Raw genomic sequence first — 20,690 nt, forward strand, 5'->3', positions numbered from 1 at the left:
TACCATTTTACTGGTGATTTATTTGTTTTGTACAAAAATTCAATAAAACTCTAACTTTAAAAAAATTGACTTTCAAAATATTTGTCTTCTTCTGAAATGAACAAATTCACAAAAATAATCAGTCTGCCTTATGAACATGAAACAGTAGTGTACATTGGTCATGAAAACAAAGGAAAGTGTTGTTCCGTCCTCAATGCAGCAGATGTTAAAAGTCAGTCCAGGCCACACACATGCACAAATTCCTTCAAATGAAGCTGTCACACTGCCAGTGAGTGGATCGGGAAACCGTAGCGAGGGAAGAAGTCAGCACTCGTGACTTGGCATACTTCTAAGGACTTAAAATGAGAGATGCGATTTCCAGGTCAGTTGTTATGGTCAACTAAAATTCCAAAAAAGCGGATTCATTTCCCAAAGGGTGACATTGTAAAATGTGTGTGTGTTCTCAACGGACACGGACAGCTGCACACAAGTAAGAAAACATTCTGTCGCTGTAAAGGAGGGTGACCTCAATCATTTCATCCAGATACATCCTCGAACACTGACACATTACCATATTAGGACACATGTCCATTACTTCCGAGCTTTGAAAACACTATTGCATGTCGTTAGTTTGCAGCATGTCAATACAGTTCTAATATTACCGGTAGGAAAAAAATATAAACATTTGGAGTGTTTTTGAAACTTCCGAGATGATTTTTCTTTTAAATACATTTTTGAATTTTTGTAGCCATGTCAAGATGGTTATTAACCCCCTCTGAACTTTTGAGCATCTACTTGAGAAGAAGCCAAAAGTAGAAATAAATGCAAATGAACAAATCTTGAAAATCAGAGAAAATGTCTGAAGTTACTAAACATATTCTCACAATATGGAATGGAAAAAACATAGTGATACAATGTTTGCAATTTTAATTGTTGACCAAAACTGACCAATAATACGAGATTTATTGAAAAGGCCAAAAACTCCTCAATAAATGAGTATTTCTTGGCAGCCAAATGATACCAGAGATGAAAATAACACCAACTTCTTTTGGCAGTAAAGCTCATTAATAAGTGATTTTGAAGAGGCCACATCACAGCTCAGAAGAACCGCTGCTTGCCTGACCCAAATGTCATTCAAAACTTTCAGTGACTTCAAATCAGCCAAGCCAGAAAGTGAGCCCAAAATAGCCCGAATGACAATCGCGGCATGCAGGTGCAACAGCACATTAGACAGCTATGTGTCGAGTCATCGTGGCCAAAGGTTGCACAGTATAAATTTTGGATGCTGACAAGTCTTTTATATTTTTTAAAAAAACTTCTTATTGTGCAAAGTTAGTTCATTTGCATTGACCTTTATGAAGACAATATCGTTGAAATTCAAGAGGGCAATAATCGTGACCTCAGCAGTAATATTGCTTTCACAACATAAAATTACCGACGCCCACAAATCAGTAACAGATGGAAAAGAGAGCAGTCATGGCAGTAGAAATGGGAGGTCACGCGTTATTGTTTTCAAAAGAGTGGTTTGCGCTTCATAAACACGTTTCAGACCAGCTGAAGAAAGATCTGTGCTGCCATGTCAGGTTTTTTTTATGGCTTATCGTCTGTATGGCGGAGTGTTTGTCTTCTGGATGATTGTGGATGTCATCTGTCAGTATGCAGAGGATTATATTCATAAAGTCGCTCAACTAATGTGTTGTTGCAGATAAGCCTCCCCTCGGCCTCTAACGGGATGTGACGTAACAGCATGTGGAGCGTTCTCATAGAAGCGCCTTTGTCCTTTTTTTTTTTTTGGGCCACCCATTCTTGTGTTGTCCATTGCTTGATATTCCTTAACTGCCAGGATCCCTGGCAAGCTGTGATGGCGTCCCGTGCTTTTCGTCCAGCCTGACGAGGGTTAACTCTAACTGCTGAATCAGCATCTGTTTCTTGAACCTGCAAGAGGTTGTTAAAAGAAGGGGAGATGGAGAAGTCAAATGTCAGGAAAACATCAGAACTTTATTTGAAGTTAATAAGCGGCACTTTTATATTTTTTTACATTTAACATGAGTTTGAATATGATCTTTGAATAAAGTAGCAAAATCCCCCGGTTTTTTTTCCATCTCATTGGCGGCCATTTTGACACTTGCCGTCCACTGAAAATGACAATGCAGTTGTTCAGGGCTCAGGTTACAACCAATCACGGCTCAGATTGCCAATGTCACGTGACCAAACTCAGAAAACAGATGAGCCGTGATCAGGCGTTACCTGAGCCCCAAGCAACTGTGATGACATTTTCAGCAACAAAATGGCCGCCCCGAGATGCATGAAAATGGGTGGATTTTGCTATTCAATACATAATCTACAAATCGTTGCTGCTATGCGAAAAACACTTATTTGTCATTTTTTGCATTTTTTATTTTATGTTTTGGGGATGAAGCTGAATGCAGACATCCCAAAAACGGAAAAATTAAAAAAATGGAGGAAAAAAAAGGACATTAGTGTTTTTCACATGGCAGCGACAAAATGCAATATGAATCAGAATTGTGTGTTTAGACTAGTGGGGGTGAAGACATGGTTGTTCTACTAGTACGGTGAATTGTCTGCTCAGTAGTTTCTTACCTGGTGGCCTCTTTGATGGCGTGTTGGATAAAGTAGCGCTGGACATTTACCGGTCCTTTGACCTGCTGCAGCAGTCCGAGTATTGCCTCAAAGTCTGTCGACAGGCAAGAAGTCAATCAGCAAATAATGCCTCAAGTAACAGTGATGATCTGTAGAGGCATCTAGGAAAATGTGCTACCTTACTTTGTCACAAAAAAGCCCAAAAGTGGATAATGGCCCGTTTGTGATTTGATAAGTTATGATGTTGTTGAAGTGAAATATAGTATTGCTATATTGTGTTCAGGAGAATGGGCCAGTTTTTGCAAGGCATGCTTAACCGGTTTGTCCTTACCAAGGTTGTTTTAGTTAACGAAAACAAACAAAATAACTCAAACTAAAATTCAAAAAAACATTTTTTGTGAATGAAATAAAATAAAACTGAAAATGCTTTATTAAAAAATTAAAACTAACTGAAACTACATTACATTTACAAAACTAACTAATTAATTAAGCAAAGCGAAAATGTCCTTCATTTTAGTCTTTGGCAATTAATTTATTACATGAGCCTTTGAGGTTGATTTAAAATGTGATTTCAATTTGAGATTAACTGGAATGAGGACGTTTGCAAGTGCAACGCAGAAGTGACGTCATCTCACAGCAGCCAATAGAAAAGCACCTTCAGATGACATCGCATTTTGCGTGCTTGACTTTTGGCTTACAGCCGAAACGCACCGCTAGGTGAGAAACACATTATTTTTCTCAATTTACCATGGTGTTTATGAAATATTGCACACAAGTAATACACTTTTTTTTTTAAACACTAAAACTAATTTTACAGAACTGCCCTGAAAACTAATTAAAACTAACTAAATATAAAACAACAACAACTCAAAACGAAGTAAAAGCTAACTAAACTGAAAATGACAAAACTATAATAACCCTGGACTCACTTCTGCCAGGTTTGCGGACCTCCTTGATGACCCGTGTCCGCAGTTCTGCTTGGCTGCCATCTAGTGGCGGTATGAATATGGTGTCCAGCACTGCTTGCTCCGTATCTGCGCTCTCGAACTGGCTTTGTGGACTCAGCCGCTCACAGTTGTATCTCTCCTCGAGTGACGGCTCCTCTTGCCCGTCTTGAACCACTGCTTCCTCCTTGATCATGTTAACGTCCTCCCCCGGATCTACTGCTTCTGGCGTGGCTTTTCCCTCCAAGCTGAGCAAAGGTTGGCTTCCAGTCAAAGGGTTCACCTCACTGGGCCAATTCTCCCCGGGCTCCGGTCCAAGAACGACATCACCGTTGCTCTCCCCGACATTGCCATCCAGCCCTGAAGAGAATCGTATACAACGTGTGTATTTTCTCCTCCACATTCAAATTGAGCTCATCTTCTTCAATATAGTCGTACCTATGTGCTGGGGTATGGCGTTCAAGAGATTCTGTTGCCCTTGAACCCCAGCTGGACTCTTTCCAATCAGAATGTGGTTGGTGCTGACTGGTGGAGTCTGGGGCCGCCGTAGTAACGGTGACATGCTCCGCCTTCTCTTCAGAGTTGCACCCGCATTTGAGTCACCGGAATTTGCCCTTTTCTTGTTTTGAGGGCCCAAGACAAACTCATCGGCCTCATCGATCATCATCCCCTGGGAAAGACATGCGACAAACACTTGAACTGGCTGGCAAGAATACAGAAAAGCACAGACCTCCGCCGAGCCTTGAATACGTCAACCGCAATGAGACTGCATCATCCTGAATAGCTAAAATTAGATCTGGGTCCGAGGAAACAAAATGGAACTGCTGCCTGCAGCAAAACCAATTATGGCCAGATAAGGATTATGTAATGTTACATTTAAATGAGTCCCAAATGTATAATCTCAGATGTTTTGTTCCTACCTTCTTATCCTGCTTGAAAGGATTCCCGAAGGTGTGCAATCGCTTGGGTTGATCGGGGTCGATTTCTCTCAGAGGAGACGACATCATCTTCAGGTACTCCTGATAGTTTCCCATCTGGGCCACTGGGATACTGTGCAGGTAATCTAACAAGCACAGTACATTTCAACACATAAATTCTCCTTAAGATTTTTGAAAATGATTATGGAAAATGGTTGAAAGCTGTGATATAACCTACCTTCATCCTGCCCTCTGATTAGTTTTTGTGAAGTCCGCAGTAAATTGGAGCGCATTCGAGTGAGCTGATCCAGAAGGTTCCGTCTTGGAATGTCATAGGCGTTTCGATAAGCTTGAGGTTTTACATCCTGAGAAAAAAGATACCTTTCATTATTCTACAAGTGTATATTTCCTAAATGTACAGTACATGTCGTCCTCCACCTACCTTGTTGAGCAGGGCGATTTGAAATCCGGAAAACTCCTTTAAGTTGATGTCCACCATGCGAAGTGGACCCTCTCCACTGATTCCACGAAGTAGCTGCTTCAAATCTTGCCGGTGGGCCAGAGACAACAAGCTGGAGTGGTTCTTCACCCGGATGCCAGTGTCCCGGGGCGCCTTCTTCCCCACAGACACGATTAAGCGCTCAGACTCGATCTTTGCCTTGATGGAGGTCAGAAAAGTTTGTTCAGAAACCAAATGTGCTCTTTCACTGATTATTGTTAACTCGCTGGATCTACACTAAGGTGTACAATGAATCCACTAATGCAGAAAGGGTTGTGTGATTTCTTAAATCATTTAACACATTTTGTATGACAAAAACGTGGGCTTTGAACGTCGAGGTTTTTATATGCGCGTAGTTGGCATTCTCGGACATGACAAGTGTACAATACTGTCCTTGCTGCTCGGTTATATGGCAAAATAAGAATGAAATGTGCATAACAAAATGCCCCTTATTATATTGATTACAATATTTGCCACTTCAAGTGTAAGCAAATATATTCTACTGTTAGGGGAACTACTTTGGACACTTGTTTGACCGTTTATATTTAAAAACTGTAAAGCATGAAATCTGTGTGTGCTCCCTGCATATTCGGAGAGTAATATTCTGACCTATGCTGATCTAAGCTGAGGAGTTGCCTCCATATTGTGGCATCTATAGGCAATTATTAACATTTTTGGGGGTGTCAAATGCTTTACCTATACCGAGCACTATCATGCCAAAGCCAAAAGATAGGCAAAGCTATAGTGTTAGCACGAAATAGCACTAATCTAAGAGTATTGACCCTGGAACAGATCCATTAAATTTCTATTATTTCTACAGAGGAAAAAAAGAAAGAAACGAAAATTCAGACGCGCTTCAGATTCTGTTCGACCGAGAAGGTGCCACCCTAGACCTTTTCGGTGCACCAGCCTTCTGCAGCTTTCACGCGACTGAGATATGAGACTAAAAGGGAGCCTGTGCGCCCGCCATGTTTACCTGCTGGCTGAGCTTCTTCAGATAAGAGATGACACTGTAACTCAGACCACAGTCCATACTGTCTCCAATTAAATTTGGTGCCCCCATCATCCTCAGGGCTTTTTTCAAAGGCTGTTAAAAGACACAAGAGATGAATGCAAGATGTTAGTTATTTGCAAGAATGACATCACAGAAAATCTGCAGGAGGGCTGACATCATCTTACCAAGAGGTAGTATGGAGGCATTGTCTTTAGGTACATCTCCAAGGCTTGTCGCCACTTAAGGTTTGGTTTTAGTTTGTGCACTTTGAACAAGTCGTCTGAAAGAAGAAAATAAATAGTGGTGAGCAGCTCGACTGATTTTGGAGTTCAGACTGGTCCGCTTAGTTTTGAGTGCAAATGATGGCTGCATGAGGAAATTTGATACATGATTAAAATAACTGACCCACGGCTTTGGATATCATCGGAAACGAACAGTATGTCTCACCAAGGAGTGGAAGGAGCACTGGGTAGTTATAAGGCATGACAAAGAGGTTGACACAAGTGAGAGTGGTGCTGGCTTTAAGGTAACCAAAAGGCTGACCCAGGTCGCTTTGCTTCCCACTGCTGCTCACAAACACCTAACGAAAGACAGTGAAGGAATGTCTTATTCTCTCACATGAAGGCAAATCCGACTGTCGGCAGATATTTGTGCAACGAAGCACAAGACGCGTAAGATGCTTTGATAGCAACGTCATTGTTTCTGTGCTTGGTCTGATAGCTGTGTGTGTGTGTGATTGTGAATATCTACCTGCCAGCACATGTGTGGAGACTTCCTTTCCAGAATGTATTGGGTAAGAGGCGAGGGCTCCAGTTCGTATTTGTCAAACGGAAGCTTGTCTATCACCATTGGCTCGCAGTCCACACAGGAGAAACGCACCACAGGATGGGCTGTGCGAGGAGGCTGGGAGCAGGAAATTAACTTTCAGTAAAAAAATGTGCTAAGGGCAGGTGCAATACCAATACGCATTCACAGGCCACAAAAATAGGTACACCTGCACTCAATGCTGGTACGTGGTGTGATTTGTTTATTATATCTACTTATTTTTAGGGAATTACCCCTCTCGTGGTATTTTAGCAAAAAGTTGGCTCCTCTTTTAGAAGTGTGGTAATTAAGTCATTTTGGAATTGTCACACCGCGATGAGGTTGTCTTGTCATTTCCTGTTTTATTTTGAAAATTTTGACTCCTTTCGTTTCAGGTCACTTGCCTTTCCTCGTGTGGTGTCAGTGTCAACCCTCATTCCTGATTGTGTCCACCTGTTTCCCATTACCCTCATGTGTTAAATGGTCTGCGTCTCCCCTGTCTTGTGCCTAAGTGTTTTCGTCAGAGCCACTCAAGCCAGTCATAGTCCTCAGCATTGTTGTCCTGTATCTAGTCATAACTTTGGTTTGTATTTTTGTATAGCCACAGTATGGTTTTGTTTAGGAATTATATTGTGTTGTTTGTAGTTTAGACATCCTCCCTTTTTGGAGCGCCTTTAGTTAACTTTTAATAGCCTTTGTTTTTTCCCTCTAAACGAGGAGTTTTTTTTGTTTAATAAATATTTGCCTTGGCCTCAAACCCCTATCTCTGCGTCTGAGTCCTAAAACTGCCACGGCGTGTCAGTAATATTTTTTTTACTTTCGACCACTCAAAATGTTCAGTGGCATCAGACCTATCCATACATATATAGTTTTTATTTATTTATTCATTAATTTATTTGTTTATGCCCGCTATGGACAGTAAAAGCAATAGTGTGAAATGAGCAAAACCAACTATGAAATACATAGACACACATAATTGTCCCTTTGACCATGCACATGCACACGCACGCACGTCACACACACAATAGTGTTACTGCATCCATACACAAACACACAGGCCTGTTCTTTCAATCCCGACCAAGCCAGCGTGTTTTGGTGCAAGCAAGTATGGTCACATCGCAAAGACATACATCTATATCTATATCTATATCTATATCTATATCTATCTATCTATCTATCTATCTATCTATCTATCTATCTATCTATCTATCTATCTATCTATCTATCTATCTATCTATCTATCTATCTATCTATCTATCTATCTATCTATCTATCTATCTATCTATCTTTATATATATATATATACACACACATTGTAATCCCTTTATAATATACTATGTCTAGCAAAAAAAAAAAAAGAAAGAAAGTGGTCAGACGAATTTGTGCATGTGAATTCACACGTATAACAGACTGTATGGTGTTCCACGGGGTTCAATTCTGGGGCCTCTGCTATTTTCATTGTATCTGCTGCCCCTGAGTTCCATCTTATGAAAACAGCAGTTATTGTCTTAAAGTGCTCTATATAGAGTTGAGTTGAGTGAAGGGAGTCAAGTCGGCATCCTAATTGCATGAATTGCAATGCCAAGTTGAGCAATTCCAGTTCAGCACAACTAGCGATTTAGCAAAACTGAAGGACTTCCTTAAGATGCATGGAGATGAAGAATACAAGAACACAAGACAAAAAAAACCACTGATCTAAACATTTCAATCTACAGTAGTTTGGGGGATTTCTTTTTACACAGTAGCTCTTGTAGAGAAACTCTTTAGACTTTACAGTGCACCCAACGTTGTAGCCACGGAGAGTAGAACAAGATAATTGAACAGCTCACAGTCAGCTAAACATCAGAGTTGTACATTTGATTTGACGCACCAGTTAATTCTTGACAGATGCAAGATTAGCAGGCAAATTCCAACACAAAGAAAAATACAGTACAGCGAAGTGTTTTTGCTCACCAGCGTAGGAGAGTTCTGGTCCGGCCAGAAGGACTCTGGAATAGGCCAATGCCCAACTGGCACCCCTGTTTTGGGGTTGGGGCGCACATAGATGAGTTTGTGGCAACTGTGCCACAGCTGTGCACTGAAGGACGACACAGAGCGGCTTGACTCCACTGAGTTGTCTACAAAATAGAAGAGGACATTGTTAGGTCAAAATATCGCATGTTAATCGGTGGTTATGGATGTTTTACATGGAATTTTCTGAAACAACAGATCTTCTATCATGGCCATTGGTGTTATGAAGGGGGGGATCCACAGCTTCTTTGTGCCACTCAAACTGCATTTTTAGTTGTGCATCACACAGTATGGACTCCTTTGCACAAGATGAATACATTGCTATAAATTTGTGTAAGTTATTTCTTTTACAGTAAAACATAAAATAATTCAAGACAGAAACAGTTTCAACTCAGTATAAAGTGTGGATTAATAAGTCACTCACCTTCCCCTATAAGAGGCGGATCCGGCCCACTTTTCTCAAAATTAATGACAACGCCACTTTGAACTTTTTGGACAAGTGACTCCAGACACTGGTTCAGCATTCTTTGCGTTCGTACACAGTACGATCGCCCTAAGACAAAGACAGTAATGGAAAAATAAATGCTACAAAAAAATCACATTGAAAACAGCAAACAAGTAAGTAAGTATGTCAACCTCCTGTGACTTCACACATTTGGGTGATGGCGGACTCATCAGTAGGGACGCTGCCAAGCTGCTCGTTGTCTGCAGTAGCTGCTCCAGGGAGCCGAAGCACCAGCGCGAACAACCTCTGGTCCCAACGGAAGGGCTCTTTGGTCAGCTCGCTGCCAGCCAGAGGAGAGTTCAGAGGCAGGTGCAGCTGCGCAGGGGCCAAATTAAATTGATTACATTTGCACATTTCACATCACCTGCTGGTTTCAGTTGGTGCAGTGTAGCAACACATCAATACTGTTTTATTCTACCTCCTCTGGGACCCCGGAGCTGTGTGTCAGTTTGTTGCCATCAGTGATAGTGATGATTACAGAAGGCTCAAGGAAGAATGGGTTACGGCCCTAAAAAGGAAACATCCAACAGTCATCTACACATTTTGACAAAGTACTCAACTGTCTGCCCATTTTTTATTTGCTAATCTTGTTGAGAGTCACATCAGGGAAGTGGAGCCTATCCCAGATGCCAAATAAGAGGCACTGCACACCCTCAGATGATCACGTCACTTACACTCGCACTCAGTTTCTACTTAGTGACATGTTAACAGATGTGTCTGTTAAACAGTTAGCTAAGCTAAGTTTAGCTTTCTTGCATGAGTTGCATTGGTAATGTCTTATTTGGTCCCTTGACAAGACCGTTTATGCTAAACCCCAATTCCTAGCCACTACCGGTCCAAAACCTGAATAAAAATGGGTGGGTAATACGTTGCATCAGAAAAGGCATCCGGTGTAAAATAGTGTGCCAAATATATCATCACTGTGGCAACCTCTGATGAGACGTCATTAACTGCACTGTCAACTTTCCACTAATAGAGTGCTAATACACTGAAAAGGTCATGAGTAGTTTGGATACAGTAGAATTGAGGCTTCAATAAATAGGCCAGTGCGCTCACATCCCAGGTTCGAGCAGGTCGTCGGCTCAGTTGTGGCTACCCAAGATGCGCTTTTAACGGCCATGTCAGCTTTACCAAGCGTATGTCTTATTTACAATGATGTGGAAAGTTGTGCTGCTAGCTGGTCTGTCGCACTGGAACTCTGTTGGACTCAACTGGAACACTTAATATGATAATCAAATCTGACAAGATTTGATAGTAACAGCCTACTCCACAGAGAAGGAAACTCGATCCCAACTGGAAGTGGAACCATGTAGTAGTTGCGAGGCAGACTAGTCAAAAAAGATTTACAAATATATGAGCATCATGTAGACAACAAATACTGGTTATGAAAGATTGTTGTTGTTGCTTGGCTGAGTGGCTCTGTGTTACGCACACGGGCCAGAGGACACCACGATTGCCCTGTAGAGGTCGGCCTTGTCTTAGTGCAACACAGACAGAATGCTTAAAGAGATTTTCACACTCCTGAACTGGGCAACTCAGCATAGTAATCCACCCCCGGGCCTTGTCAGAGGAAGAGATGTGAGAGAGGAGTGAAGAATATGAAGCCAGATGGAGTGGATTAGAATTAGATGTCTTCTACTACAAGCTTTTACGCTCATCAAATCCTTCAATCAAGCAGGCGAAGTTCATGTGGACATGTGAGAATGTTCTTCTCAATTCAATCAATTTAACATTAAGGGTAAACCTCTTTTTTTTTTTGTATTGTAGGCTCATTGGACAGCATAAGGGACACCGTACACAAACTAATGACATCCAATACAAGGAGCTGCAAAATTGTACCGAATGAATTACAGGATGCTTCTTGCACTCGAAATAAACACAATTGACACCTCAATAGACACTTCCTTTGAGTCCATGAGTCACGTGGAAGACATTACCACAACACACACTGCCCGCAAAGCATACATGGCCTCTGTAAAGCTACAGTGCACGTTATCATCTTAAAGAAAAGGAATTGAAAAAAAAAATACCTTGCTACATACAGTGAGAAAGAAAGTTGGCAAGGAGGTGAACAGAAATCGTTTACAAGTGGGACAAACATAACTGAGTAGCACTCCCCCGAGGTGAGTAATACGACTATGCGCATCTTTCGATTATCTCTGGAAGCAACCAATAACACTGCAGAAGAGGACGACAACATCACATGCTTTACCTGTCCATAATTGTCGATGCCTGAGACGAGCCGGTTGAGATTAAGCAGGTCAAAGGCTGTGCGGAGAGCGTGGCCTAATGTTGTCAGCCCAGACGCTTGCAGGTTCTTCAGTTCACACATGAAGGTGGCATGGTTCTCCTTCCAACCGGCCTGAAATACAAACGGCAAGAGGTTGAACTCAGTAGAACAGATTGGCTAGAATATGTGTAAACCCAGCGAAAAAAGTGATTTAATCTGAAAGAAAAATGTAAACAGTACTGCATTCTCCACATGCTGACTGATATCCAAGCACTTCACATTTATCAAGATGTGACAAAAACCATTACATGAGACAAACTCTTCAAATGGATAATAATACACATAGACATATCTCCACTAAAGAGTCAAATTTCCTACAAAAGGCTCCAAAAATACACCTCCCATAGGACATATAGTGTCCTAGAGGAGAGGATGTGGGTGTGGAGCTGCTCTTGGACTTTTTCTCCAGTGAGGTCAAGTACTTCAGTCCTGCAGCTTCATGCTTAATCTAAGGATGACCTGCAAGATTATCACTTCTCATGTCAAGGGAGGGGCAAAAGAGATCTTGAAGTGCCACTATCAATATGTTTGCTTAGAACAGAGGTTTGCAACCTGGGGCTCTGGAGCGACAATTGGCTCTTTAGTCGTTCTCCTGTGGCTCCCTATGGATCTATGAAAAAAATTGTTGAAATCTATAATAATAATAATAATTATTATTATTATTATTATCATCACATATTTATTTTTATTAGATAAAATATTATTTAAATGAATTAATGATTTTGATTTAAAAAATGAATAATTAAATGTTCAAAAATGTCAAATTCCAAATTTTTAAGTTGTCAGAAAAAGAGAGACAAAAGATAGATTTTTTTAATTACCTAAAATGCGCAAAGAGGAAGAGGAAAAGCAGAAAATTACCATAAAAAGTCCATGAAATCGTCAAAAATGTCACAGAATTAAAAAAGCAGTAAAGAAAACGTTAAAAAAGTAACCATAAAATGTCCAATTATAAAAGAAGGCAGAACATTACCATTAAATGTCCACAAAATAGCCAACAGTCAGAAATGGTATTAATTTATTTTAAAAGGCAGAAAGGAAAATGTTTTTAAAAGCACTTATAAATGTCCAAAAACAAAATAAATCCCCCAAATTACCATAAAATGTCCACAAAATTGTAATAAAAATTATAGCAAAAAGGCAGGAAAAGGGGTTTTAAAAAAAAATTCCAAAAAGGAAGAAGAGAGGCAGAAAATTCCCATATGTGCTTAAAACTGCCAAAAATGTTAGAAATTTGACTGAAAGGCAGATGTCTAAAATGTATGAAAAACGAAGTTTGAAATATTACCAACCAATAAAAATCAGAAAACAGAAGAGGAAAGGTAGAAGATAATGAATGTCTACGTATTGGATGCGGCTTTCTTATTTTTGTGTTGTGATGCAGCTCGAATTAGCTCTTGGACCCTCAGTACATTAGACTAACACTAACACACTGTTCCTTCATCACAATCTTCAAATGTTTTGTGGCTTCAGACAGGTTTTCTGTTATTTATGTGGCCTACAATGGCTTTTTTGACGGGAAAGGTTGCTGCTGACCCCTGTCTTAGAACATACTTAGGTGAGAATAGAGTAAGAGTGGAAAGCCAGGATGTAGGTGGAATCCCATTGTGGTTGCATGTATGATAATAGGTCATTGCAGCCACGACACTGAGCTACTGAGCCAGGCATACAGTAAAGCGGATACACCCTTTTGTAGGCTGGTAGACATATAAGGCCCATCTTGCACTCAATAATTCAGACTACAGAATATTTTTATTTTCTTTCCACCCACCAGCCTCACTCTCCTTCTCCATCAACAATTTATTGCCTACGTAACGGCACAATTGGAATAGTCCCATGCAGAAAAATTCTCCCATCACAATCCTCCGTGCACAAATCAGGCACACGCAACATAAGGCAAGATGACAGAAAACACAAAGAGCGGGTAGGGATAAAGGGACTGCCACCGTAACTAACTTGCATTCAGTATGAAGGACTAGAATTTGATTATACATGAGTGTGAAAAGGTAATAAAAAGGTCAGATGAAATTTCCATTTTCAAGCATGATGAATGCTTGTTTTCTTGATCATAAAACACACTCATCTAAGCAAACTGGGATAGCTTATATACCGGTAATAATAATATCAATTAATTTAACTTGCGCTCCTTTAAAAAAAAATAGGACACGAATGTGATACATGGTGGCAAAAAAAGAGACGACAAATGGGCATATGCCATATAATCATCACATGTTCCTGTGCAAATTGTTCTTCATCTACAAAGATGCTCACCATGAAACAATTATCTACGGTTAGATTGGCATTCAGCATCAGAGCACTGTTTCAAAAAAATGCTGGGACCTCAACAGTGTGCATATGACTTAGTCTGTTATGCCAAAACAATTGCTGAATGGTCAAATTTAGGGATTGAGAAAATAAATGAATATCTGCATAACCATGCAATAAGCATATTCATTTTGGAAACGTTATTTATTAGCAACACAGAAGTTGCTTTCCTATCCACAGCAATAATGCTAACAAGATTAAGTAGAAAAATACGACTTATTAAGAATTTCTTTGAACATTGAATATTCAAGAATGTAATACAAAATGCTTTGACCTTAACACCTGAAGACTGATTGAAAATCAAGATCAAAACTTTCTACCGCGGTATGGAAAATGATTCTCACAAGCGTGCCCAATATGGAATGTGTAAAGAGACAATTGACAAAGGACATCTCCAAAATAAAGAATAGCATCTAAATAATGTGGAAACAGCTCTATGTCATTGATGGACAGACAATGCATGGACAACATTGATTGGAACTTCAGAAGTATTTATTTCTCTTGAATTTTATTCGAAAAGAACAAGGGGCAGGGAGAAATGGGCCGCTGCAGCCAAGTGGAGACTGTGGAGAAAACAGCCCACAGTTAAGACACTGCAGTGTAGATGCTAAACTTAGCATTTAGCACATTTACTGACACCAATGGAAACGTGTCAACAGCAAGTAGAGCCAATGAAAGTCAGTTGGGCACCAGAAGAATAGGGACATCATCCAATCAGAGCGCTCCAATTTCATAGCGAGACTGTTGTGATGTGCTACGTTTCCTTCTTTGATGTTCCTCGATTCATAAGGCAAATAGGCAGTTCTCCTCCAACATGGTGGTGAATGAGAATACTATCCATTGCAATTTCTAGAAGAATGCAGAATTTCTTCCTTACAGCATTTGTGTGTACTACGTGAACTTTGGGGCAACACAAATGCTTGTCCAAAGCTAAAAATCGATGAAAATAAATTCCAAAGCTGCACTTCACATTTAAGAGGCATAATTTTTTTCCCTGATTTTATTTATTATTTATTTTTGCTTTCAAATTCAACCTGGATATCAACAGTCGTTGGGCTATATGGATGGCGTCTATAGAGTAAACAAATGGGTTGCAGTTCCAATATACTGTGATCAAAGTTTGTGATGAATTCAACAAACATAAAATGTTCCATTTGCATTTGTCCTGGTTTTAATATAAGTTGAACTGGATGAGAATGCTTTTTCAACATGTTTGAATCCTTTTGTTGAAAACCTCTTTGAGCTGGTGCTACTCACATGAACACATATAGGATGTAAATTCATCTGGCATGAATATCCTAGGTGTCAGGTGCCAAGTTATAAAACATAGCAAACAGATGACATGACGAGGGGCTCTGGAATAATTGTAGTGTATCACAGGTTGCATCAATATTTGTCCATGGTGTGGGTGTGTATTTTGGAGGTGACCTTTTATTACTTTTTTTTTTTTTTTTTTACTACACACCAAGTGTAAATGGCAGAAGATTAGGGAGACGGTGGGCATTCATTTGAATGCCAAATGTCAATAATGATGAACCCCTAGGAATATTCATCACACAAGGATGCATGAGAGTGCTGGGAGTGAGGGAGGAGTGGGTGTGATTGTGTGCTGAAACAGTGCTCGCAGTATCGGTATGAAAAATAATTATCATATATTGTTCCATCGCACTCACGTCCAGTGAAGGAGGTTTATCAACTTTCAGCCCATGTTTGACCAATGGTAATACGCCAATAGGCCAGGAGGCGGGGTTAATGATGACTGACGGCTTCGTTGGCAAATGAGGATAGTGAACTGTGAGGGGAAAGTGACGTCACATTCAATAATAAATTTCTACGCCTCCATCTCAACGCCCGAGAGTTTTCTTTACACAAAAGCAAAATGTCCGCTGGATGTAAGGAGGCAGCGCTGCTCTGCTTCTGCGGATAGCGCGAACAAATAATTTGCCGCTCTTTTGCTACCGGGAGGCCACCGAATGCTGGCAACAACCCAGACGGATAATAAAATCCCACGAACAGAAAAAAAAGTTGGACTGGCAAATGTAACAATTGTATCAGTTGCTAATTACCTTCACTCCGTATGGTGGATCATCGAATGTAACTAGCATGTACCTGTCGCCTCTACTAGCCGGGTCTCGGGCACGCAGCTGTCAAAAAAAGGAAAACCAAAACAACATATATTAATTTCGACCGATTTCGCCCAAGGAAGCCGCCGCTCGCCAACGGTGCACACTTGCTGGGGGAAAAAAAAGTCGGGGTAAAAGCATTCGTTACCTTCATAAAGACCTCAACCGCGCCTTTAGCAATGTCCAGATACGTCGTACCCAAATAAGTGCGCTGATTCATAGAGGCGGACGTGTCTAACAGGAAAACTAAAATAGGCATTTTAAATGGAAAGCCGCTGTTGTATGCTTTTTTTTTTCTTTTCTTTTTTATAAATTAACTGTTATCCACATATGACCTATAGTACGGCCAAGCGGGTCACACATGTGCGTATATATTTGTTATAATAAGCCCCCCCTCCCTCCAGAAGAGGGCCGCTGCCTCTGCCCTCCCTCTGTCCGCCTTTCCAGTGTTCTGGCTCAGCTCGCGCTGTTCAACTTCTGTTCCCAAACGAAAGGAACGCCCCCTCCCTCCACCACGACGTCATTGGTTCAGCGGGCGTGCTATAGCCACGCCCCTCAAGTGCCAAATCTATATAAACGAGCAGAGCAACGAAGTCGACGTGGTAGTGCTGCGTTTGTTTGTCCTGCGGTAGTGATTGTGTACTTGTGTAGTGTGTACTACACGGTGACTGTTGTTAAGTTTACATGCTGTGTCGTAAATGCTTAATGGTTGTAACATGAAATTCACATGAATAATGTTTTCAGTATCCACTTAGATATTTCGAAACAATATGTGATTGACTCTTAACATGACAACTGTAAAAATGTGAATTTATCTTGGTAAAACATGATATTATATACATGTATTTGATTCGGCAGCACTTTGAGTGTGTGCCGTGTATGTGGCTGTAAAGAACGTAAACAGCAAACGCTTGATGTCAAGTCGTTTTGTTGACGTCTTAGCACGTTCTCGGAAGCCTTCCCAGCATGCATCGCGAACCCTGCAGCCTATTATTGACAAAAGAAAAAAAGGCTGGAAAGAAACAGCATCACAGTGGCGTCGGCACAACAAAACACTGGTGGTGACATTAACGTTAGACTTAAGGTAATTCCATACTTTAATTTGTGATTGTTGAAAAAAGTATGTGTTTTATTATAATGTATGGCAAAAGCGTCGGGACAATTTACAGACGGTTAGCATTTGGGTTAACATTAGGCTTGTCGTAGCATGCTAGCTTTTTAGCTACAATAATTTGACAATATAACTAATCGGATGAAATGTCAACGAATTTAAAATATTTACGATTAAATGGCGATTGGTGGTGAGTGTGTATAAAAACAAAATTTGTAAAATAACCCGTTAAAATGAACAGCTTAACATTAACATGAAAGCTAATGTGCGTTTTAGATGAGCTTGCTTTACAGTCGAAGAACGACAACATAACATCCCATACATGACACATGCGGTGTAACATGGAAGCGTTGTTGGTACCCACACGACGAAGAAGAGGACATTGTGAACGTTTTTACGGAGCGTTGAGTGCTGCGACACCAGCACTATCCCTCGTGTTCACACTCTGAACATAAAAACATGTAAACACACGACCGCGTGGAGTAAGTTGGCGTCATATATGATATGCGTTCAAACTTTACAGACACATGTGGAACCTTCGAGTTACCCGATGCAGAAAACTGAACAAATGGTTACACTTGAGTTACACAAAATTTGGATATGGGGAATCATAATGCAGTAGCTATCAGCAATAACAAGAATAGTATTTTACCTGTCTTAACTCACTCTAATGAATATTGTTGAGCTTTTAACATTTTGCAGTATTTGTATTGTAATAATGTATCAGTAAAATAAAAAAAAATCTGTAAATTTTGTATAGCACTTGTCCTCATCAATTTGAGTGTATAAACTGTAAATATTGAATATTAAAACTGAAAAAAGCAAGAACATGTTGATTTCATCATATTTATTCCTAACATTTACACTGGTTCTATTGGGCTCGCATCAGTAAACTTCGGGGAACCTGACATACGGCCCCGGGGCCACCACTGTTAATGTAGAACCATTTTTCCTCACATGATTTGATTGTACAGTTGCACCCATAAATTATTTCACTCAAAAAAAAAAAAAAGAATAAAATGGTTGGTGACCAGTCTAGGGTATATTCAACGTCAGCTGGGAGAGGCGTCAGCTCACCCGCCACCCCTAATGAGGACAAGTAACATGGGAAATAGAAGAATAGAGTCCATATAAAGGGCTACAAAGTATGGAGTTGGATGTTAGGACAGGTATCCTTATTAACATTGGTATCCACCTCTGTCCCCTCACAGTGCCATGCCATAGAACCCAGGAGTGCCATTTTCTTTCGCACAGCCTGCTGGAGTTTGCGGAGCGAGGGAAGAGGGGGGCCGGGCAGACTGTGGACGGGGGACGGAAAAGAGCTCAGTGGGGGCCAATGCAGCAGCAGCATCGACAGCCTGAGCTGGTGGAAGGAAACCTTCCCGTGTTCGTGTTCCCCACTGAGCTCGTCTTCTACGCTGATGAGCAGACGTCTCACAAGCAAGTGCTCACCCTCTACAACCCCTATGAGTTTGCTCTCAAGTTCAAAGGTCAGTGGCACACACATGGACCTGACTTAAGCGTTTTGCCAATGAGCGTTGTTGTATTTTGACCTTTTTTTCCCCCACCTCCTCCAGTGCTGTGTACGGCGCCAAACAAGTACACTGTGGTGGACGCTACCGGAGCTGTCAAGCCGCAGTGTTGTGTTGACATGTGAGCTTCTTGTGTGTTTGTACATGCAAAATACATTACTCACAACAAGTTGACATTTCAGGATGAGCCTAATATACACTAAAACCTTTGCAGGTGAACCTAATTTCATTATGTGTGTGCCTTATCCATCTGGAGCAATTCATAATCAACATTTATCGAATAACGTCACAAAAACAAATAATAAAATACATCACAATCACCAGGGACAGTGATAAATAAATGTGATCCACTGAACTAACTTCTGTCTGTGTAATGTACGTGTTGCAGCGTAATCCGCCTCCGTGACGTGCGGCCATGCCACTACGGCGTGTACGACAAGTTCCGCCTGCAGGTGTCGGAGCAAAGTCAACGCAAAGCTTTGGGCCGCAAGGAGGTCACAGCCACGCTGCGTCCGTCCGCCTCGCACGAGCACACCGGCCTCCGTTCACAAGATGATGAGCGCAGGGCCAAAGACCAGCTGGCGGACAGCGAGTTTTTTGAACAGACTGTTTTTCAAACAGGTGAGGTTGGAGACTGTGACCGCTAGAGGGAGCCAGATGCACATATTTGGGAACGTAGTCTTTCTATCTGAGCAGCTTTTCCAAATAGGTACATGGTAGAATGCAGTTATTTATTGATTCAGTAGGCACACATTTTCACAAATCACAAGTCAACCCACCCAAAAATTCTTGACAATATGCAGCCCCACTATTCTAAATACGGTATTTTGGTTAATATTGTGTTGATAGAATATGAGTTAAGCAGCAAAATCCAGCAATTTTTATCACTTTTAGAAGGTGGCCATTTTGCCACTTGCTGTCGAGTGACATCACAGTTGCTCAGTTGTCAGGCAACTAATTACAGCTCAGCTTCAGAAAACAGGTGAGCTGTGAGTGGTCATTGCCTGAGCAACTGCGATGTCATCTAAAACCGACAGCAAGTGGCAAAATGGCCACCACCTGATGTTGTTTAAGGTTGACTTTCTCTAACTTTTTGTCAGCATTGTCGATCTGAACACATTGCATAGTTGATCTGATTTACAGACACATTTTCCAAAATGGCGCCTGCTGTTGTAACATTTACTCTGAAAATATTTCTTTAATTGTTAAATAATTGGTAGATATTTGGTAGATAATGACAGTTTTGTTAATGATGCGTGTCTCTCAGAGAGCCGTCCTGCCGCTGGAGGCCCCAGCTTGTTGACGGTGCTACTGGGGCTGGTGTGCGTGGCCGCCCTGATGCTCCCAACTCTGGGGGAGCAAGAATCCACTGTGCCTGTCTACCTCCACTTAAGTGTTAACAAGAAACTTGTAGCTGCTTATGTTCTCGGTGAGCCAAATACATTTATTACGTTCAGTTAGGATTAAAAGATTAGAAAAGACTAATGTTATTGCTTAATTTCAGGACTCCTCACAATGGTCATCCTACGCACATGAAAGGCACAAAGCCGAGGGGGCCTAGCAAATCAGACATTGCCACACACCGCCGTTTCATTTTTCGAGCTGGCGACGGGGAGTCTTTCTCTCCCAATACGTCTTCACTCCTGAAACATTTGAGTGTTTTGTCTTTTGAATGCAGGTTTGTGTTTGTGGCACATTGATGTAAACAGACCGGTGGCGTGTCCTCACGGGAGTCCGTCCCTGAGCAGGACCTGTGAAGAAGCATGATTGCCCCGTGCTTCCTGTCTTGCTATGAAACTGAAGTGAGCAGCAGCGTGAAAGAATATGCATCCTACATGTATATAAAGCCATACCAATTTTCTTATTGTATTTACTTGTAACCAGCGCGTTGATGTTTCAAGTCATGTAAGTGAAGATTGAAGACAATGCAGTTATCTGCATGTATTGGTACCTATCTGAATGCTTCCCCCCAGCAATTGTCAAGAAAAAGCCTTTTGCTCAAAATACTTGTATTATAATGTTCCAAACATTTAATAAAGTGTCAGTACATCAGCCT

At 41.0% G+C, this 20,690-nt stretch overlaps 2 protein-coding genes across 2 annotated transcripts; one reads left to right on the plus strand and one right to left on the minus strand.

Moving 5' to 3' along the window:
- On the minus strand, positions 1-16,425 carry ints6l (integrator complex subunit 6 like). Its single transcript, XM_086085656.1, has 18 exons — positions 16,140-16,425; positions 15,935-16,012; positions 11,466-11,615; positions 9,672-9,761; positions 9,385-9,568; positions 9,173-9,301; positions 8,692-8,855; positions 6,685-6,837; positions 6,382-6,514; positions 6,120-6,214; positions 5,917-6,027; positions 4,884-5,099; positions 4,680-4,806; positions 4,445-4,587; positions 3,963-4,194; positions 3,510-3,884; positions 2,581-2,674; positions 1-1,914 (listed from the first exon to the last, which is right to left on the minus strand). Exons 1-18 carry the CDS (start codon positions 16,248-16,250, stop codon positions 1,812-1,814), a joined length of 2,688 nt encoding a protein of 895 aa, XP_085941782.1. The 5' UTR covers positions 16,251-16,425; the 3' UTR covers positions 1-1,811.
- Positions 16,426-16,907: 482 nt separating this feature from the next.
- On the plus strand, positions 16,908-20,686 carry mospd1 (motile sperm domain containing 1). Its single transcript, XM_086085385.1, has 6 exons — positions 16,908-17,075; positions 18,314-18,592; positions 18,680-18,755; positions 19,023-19,255; positions 19,902-20,063; positions 20,139-20,686. The coding sequence occupies exons 2-6, from the start codon at positions 18,439-18,441 to the stop codon at positions 20,168-20,170; spliced, it is 657 nt and encodes a 218-aa protein (XP_085941511.1). The 5' UTR covers positions 16,908-17,075; positions 18,314-18,438; the 3' UTR covers positions 20,171-20,686.
- Positions 20,687-20,690: the final 4 nt, after the last annotated feature.

This window comes from Leptonotus elevatus, chromosome 9, assembly GCF_054856555.1.
Source record: "Leptonotus elevatus isolate MCC_2025b chromosome 9, RoL_Lele_1.0, whole genome shotgun sequence".
Lineage (NCBI taxonomy): Eukaryota > Metazoa > Chordata > Actinopteri > Syngnathiformes > Syngnathidae > Leptonotus > Leptonotus elevatus.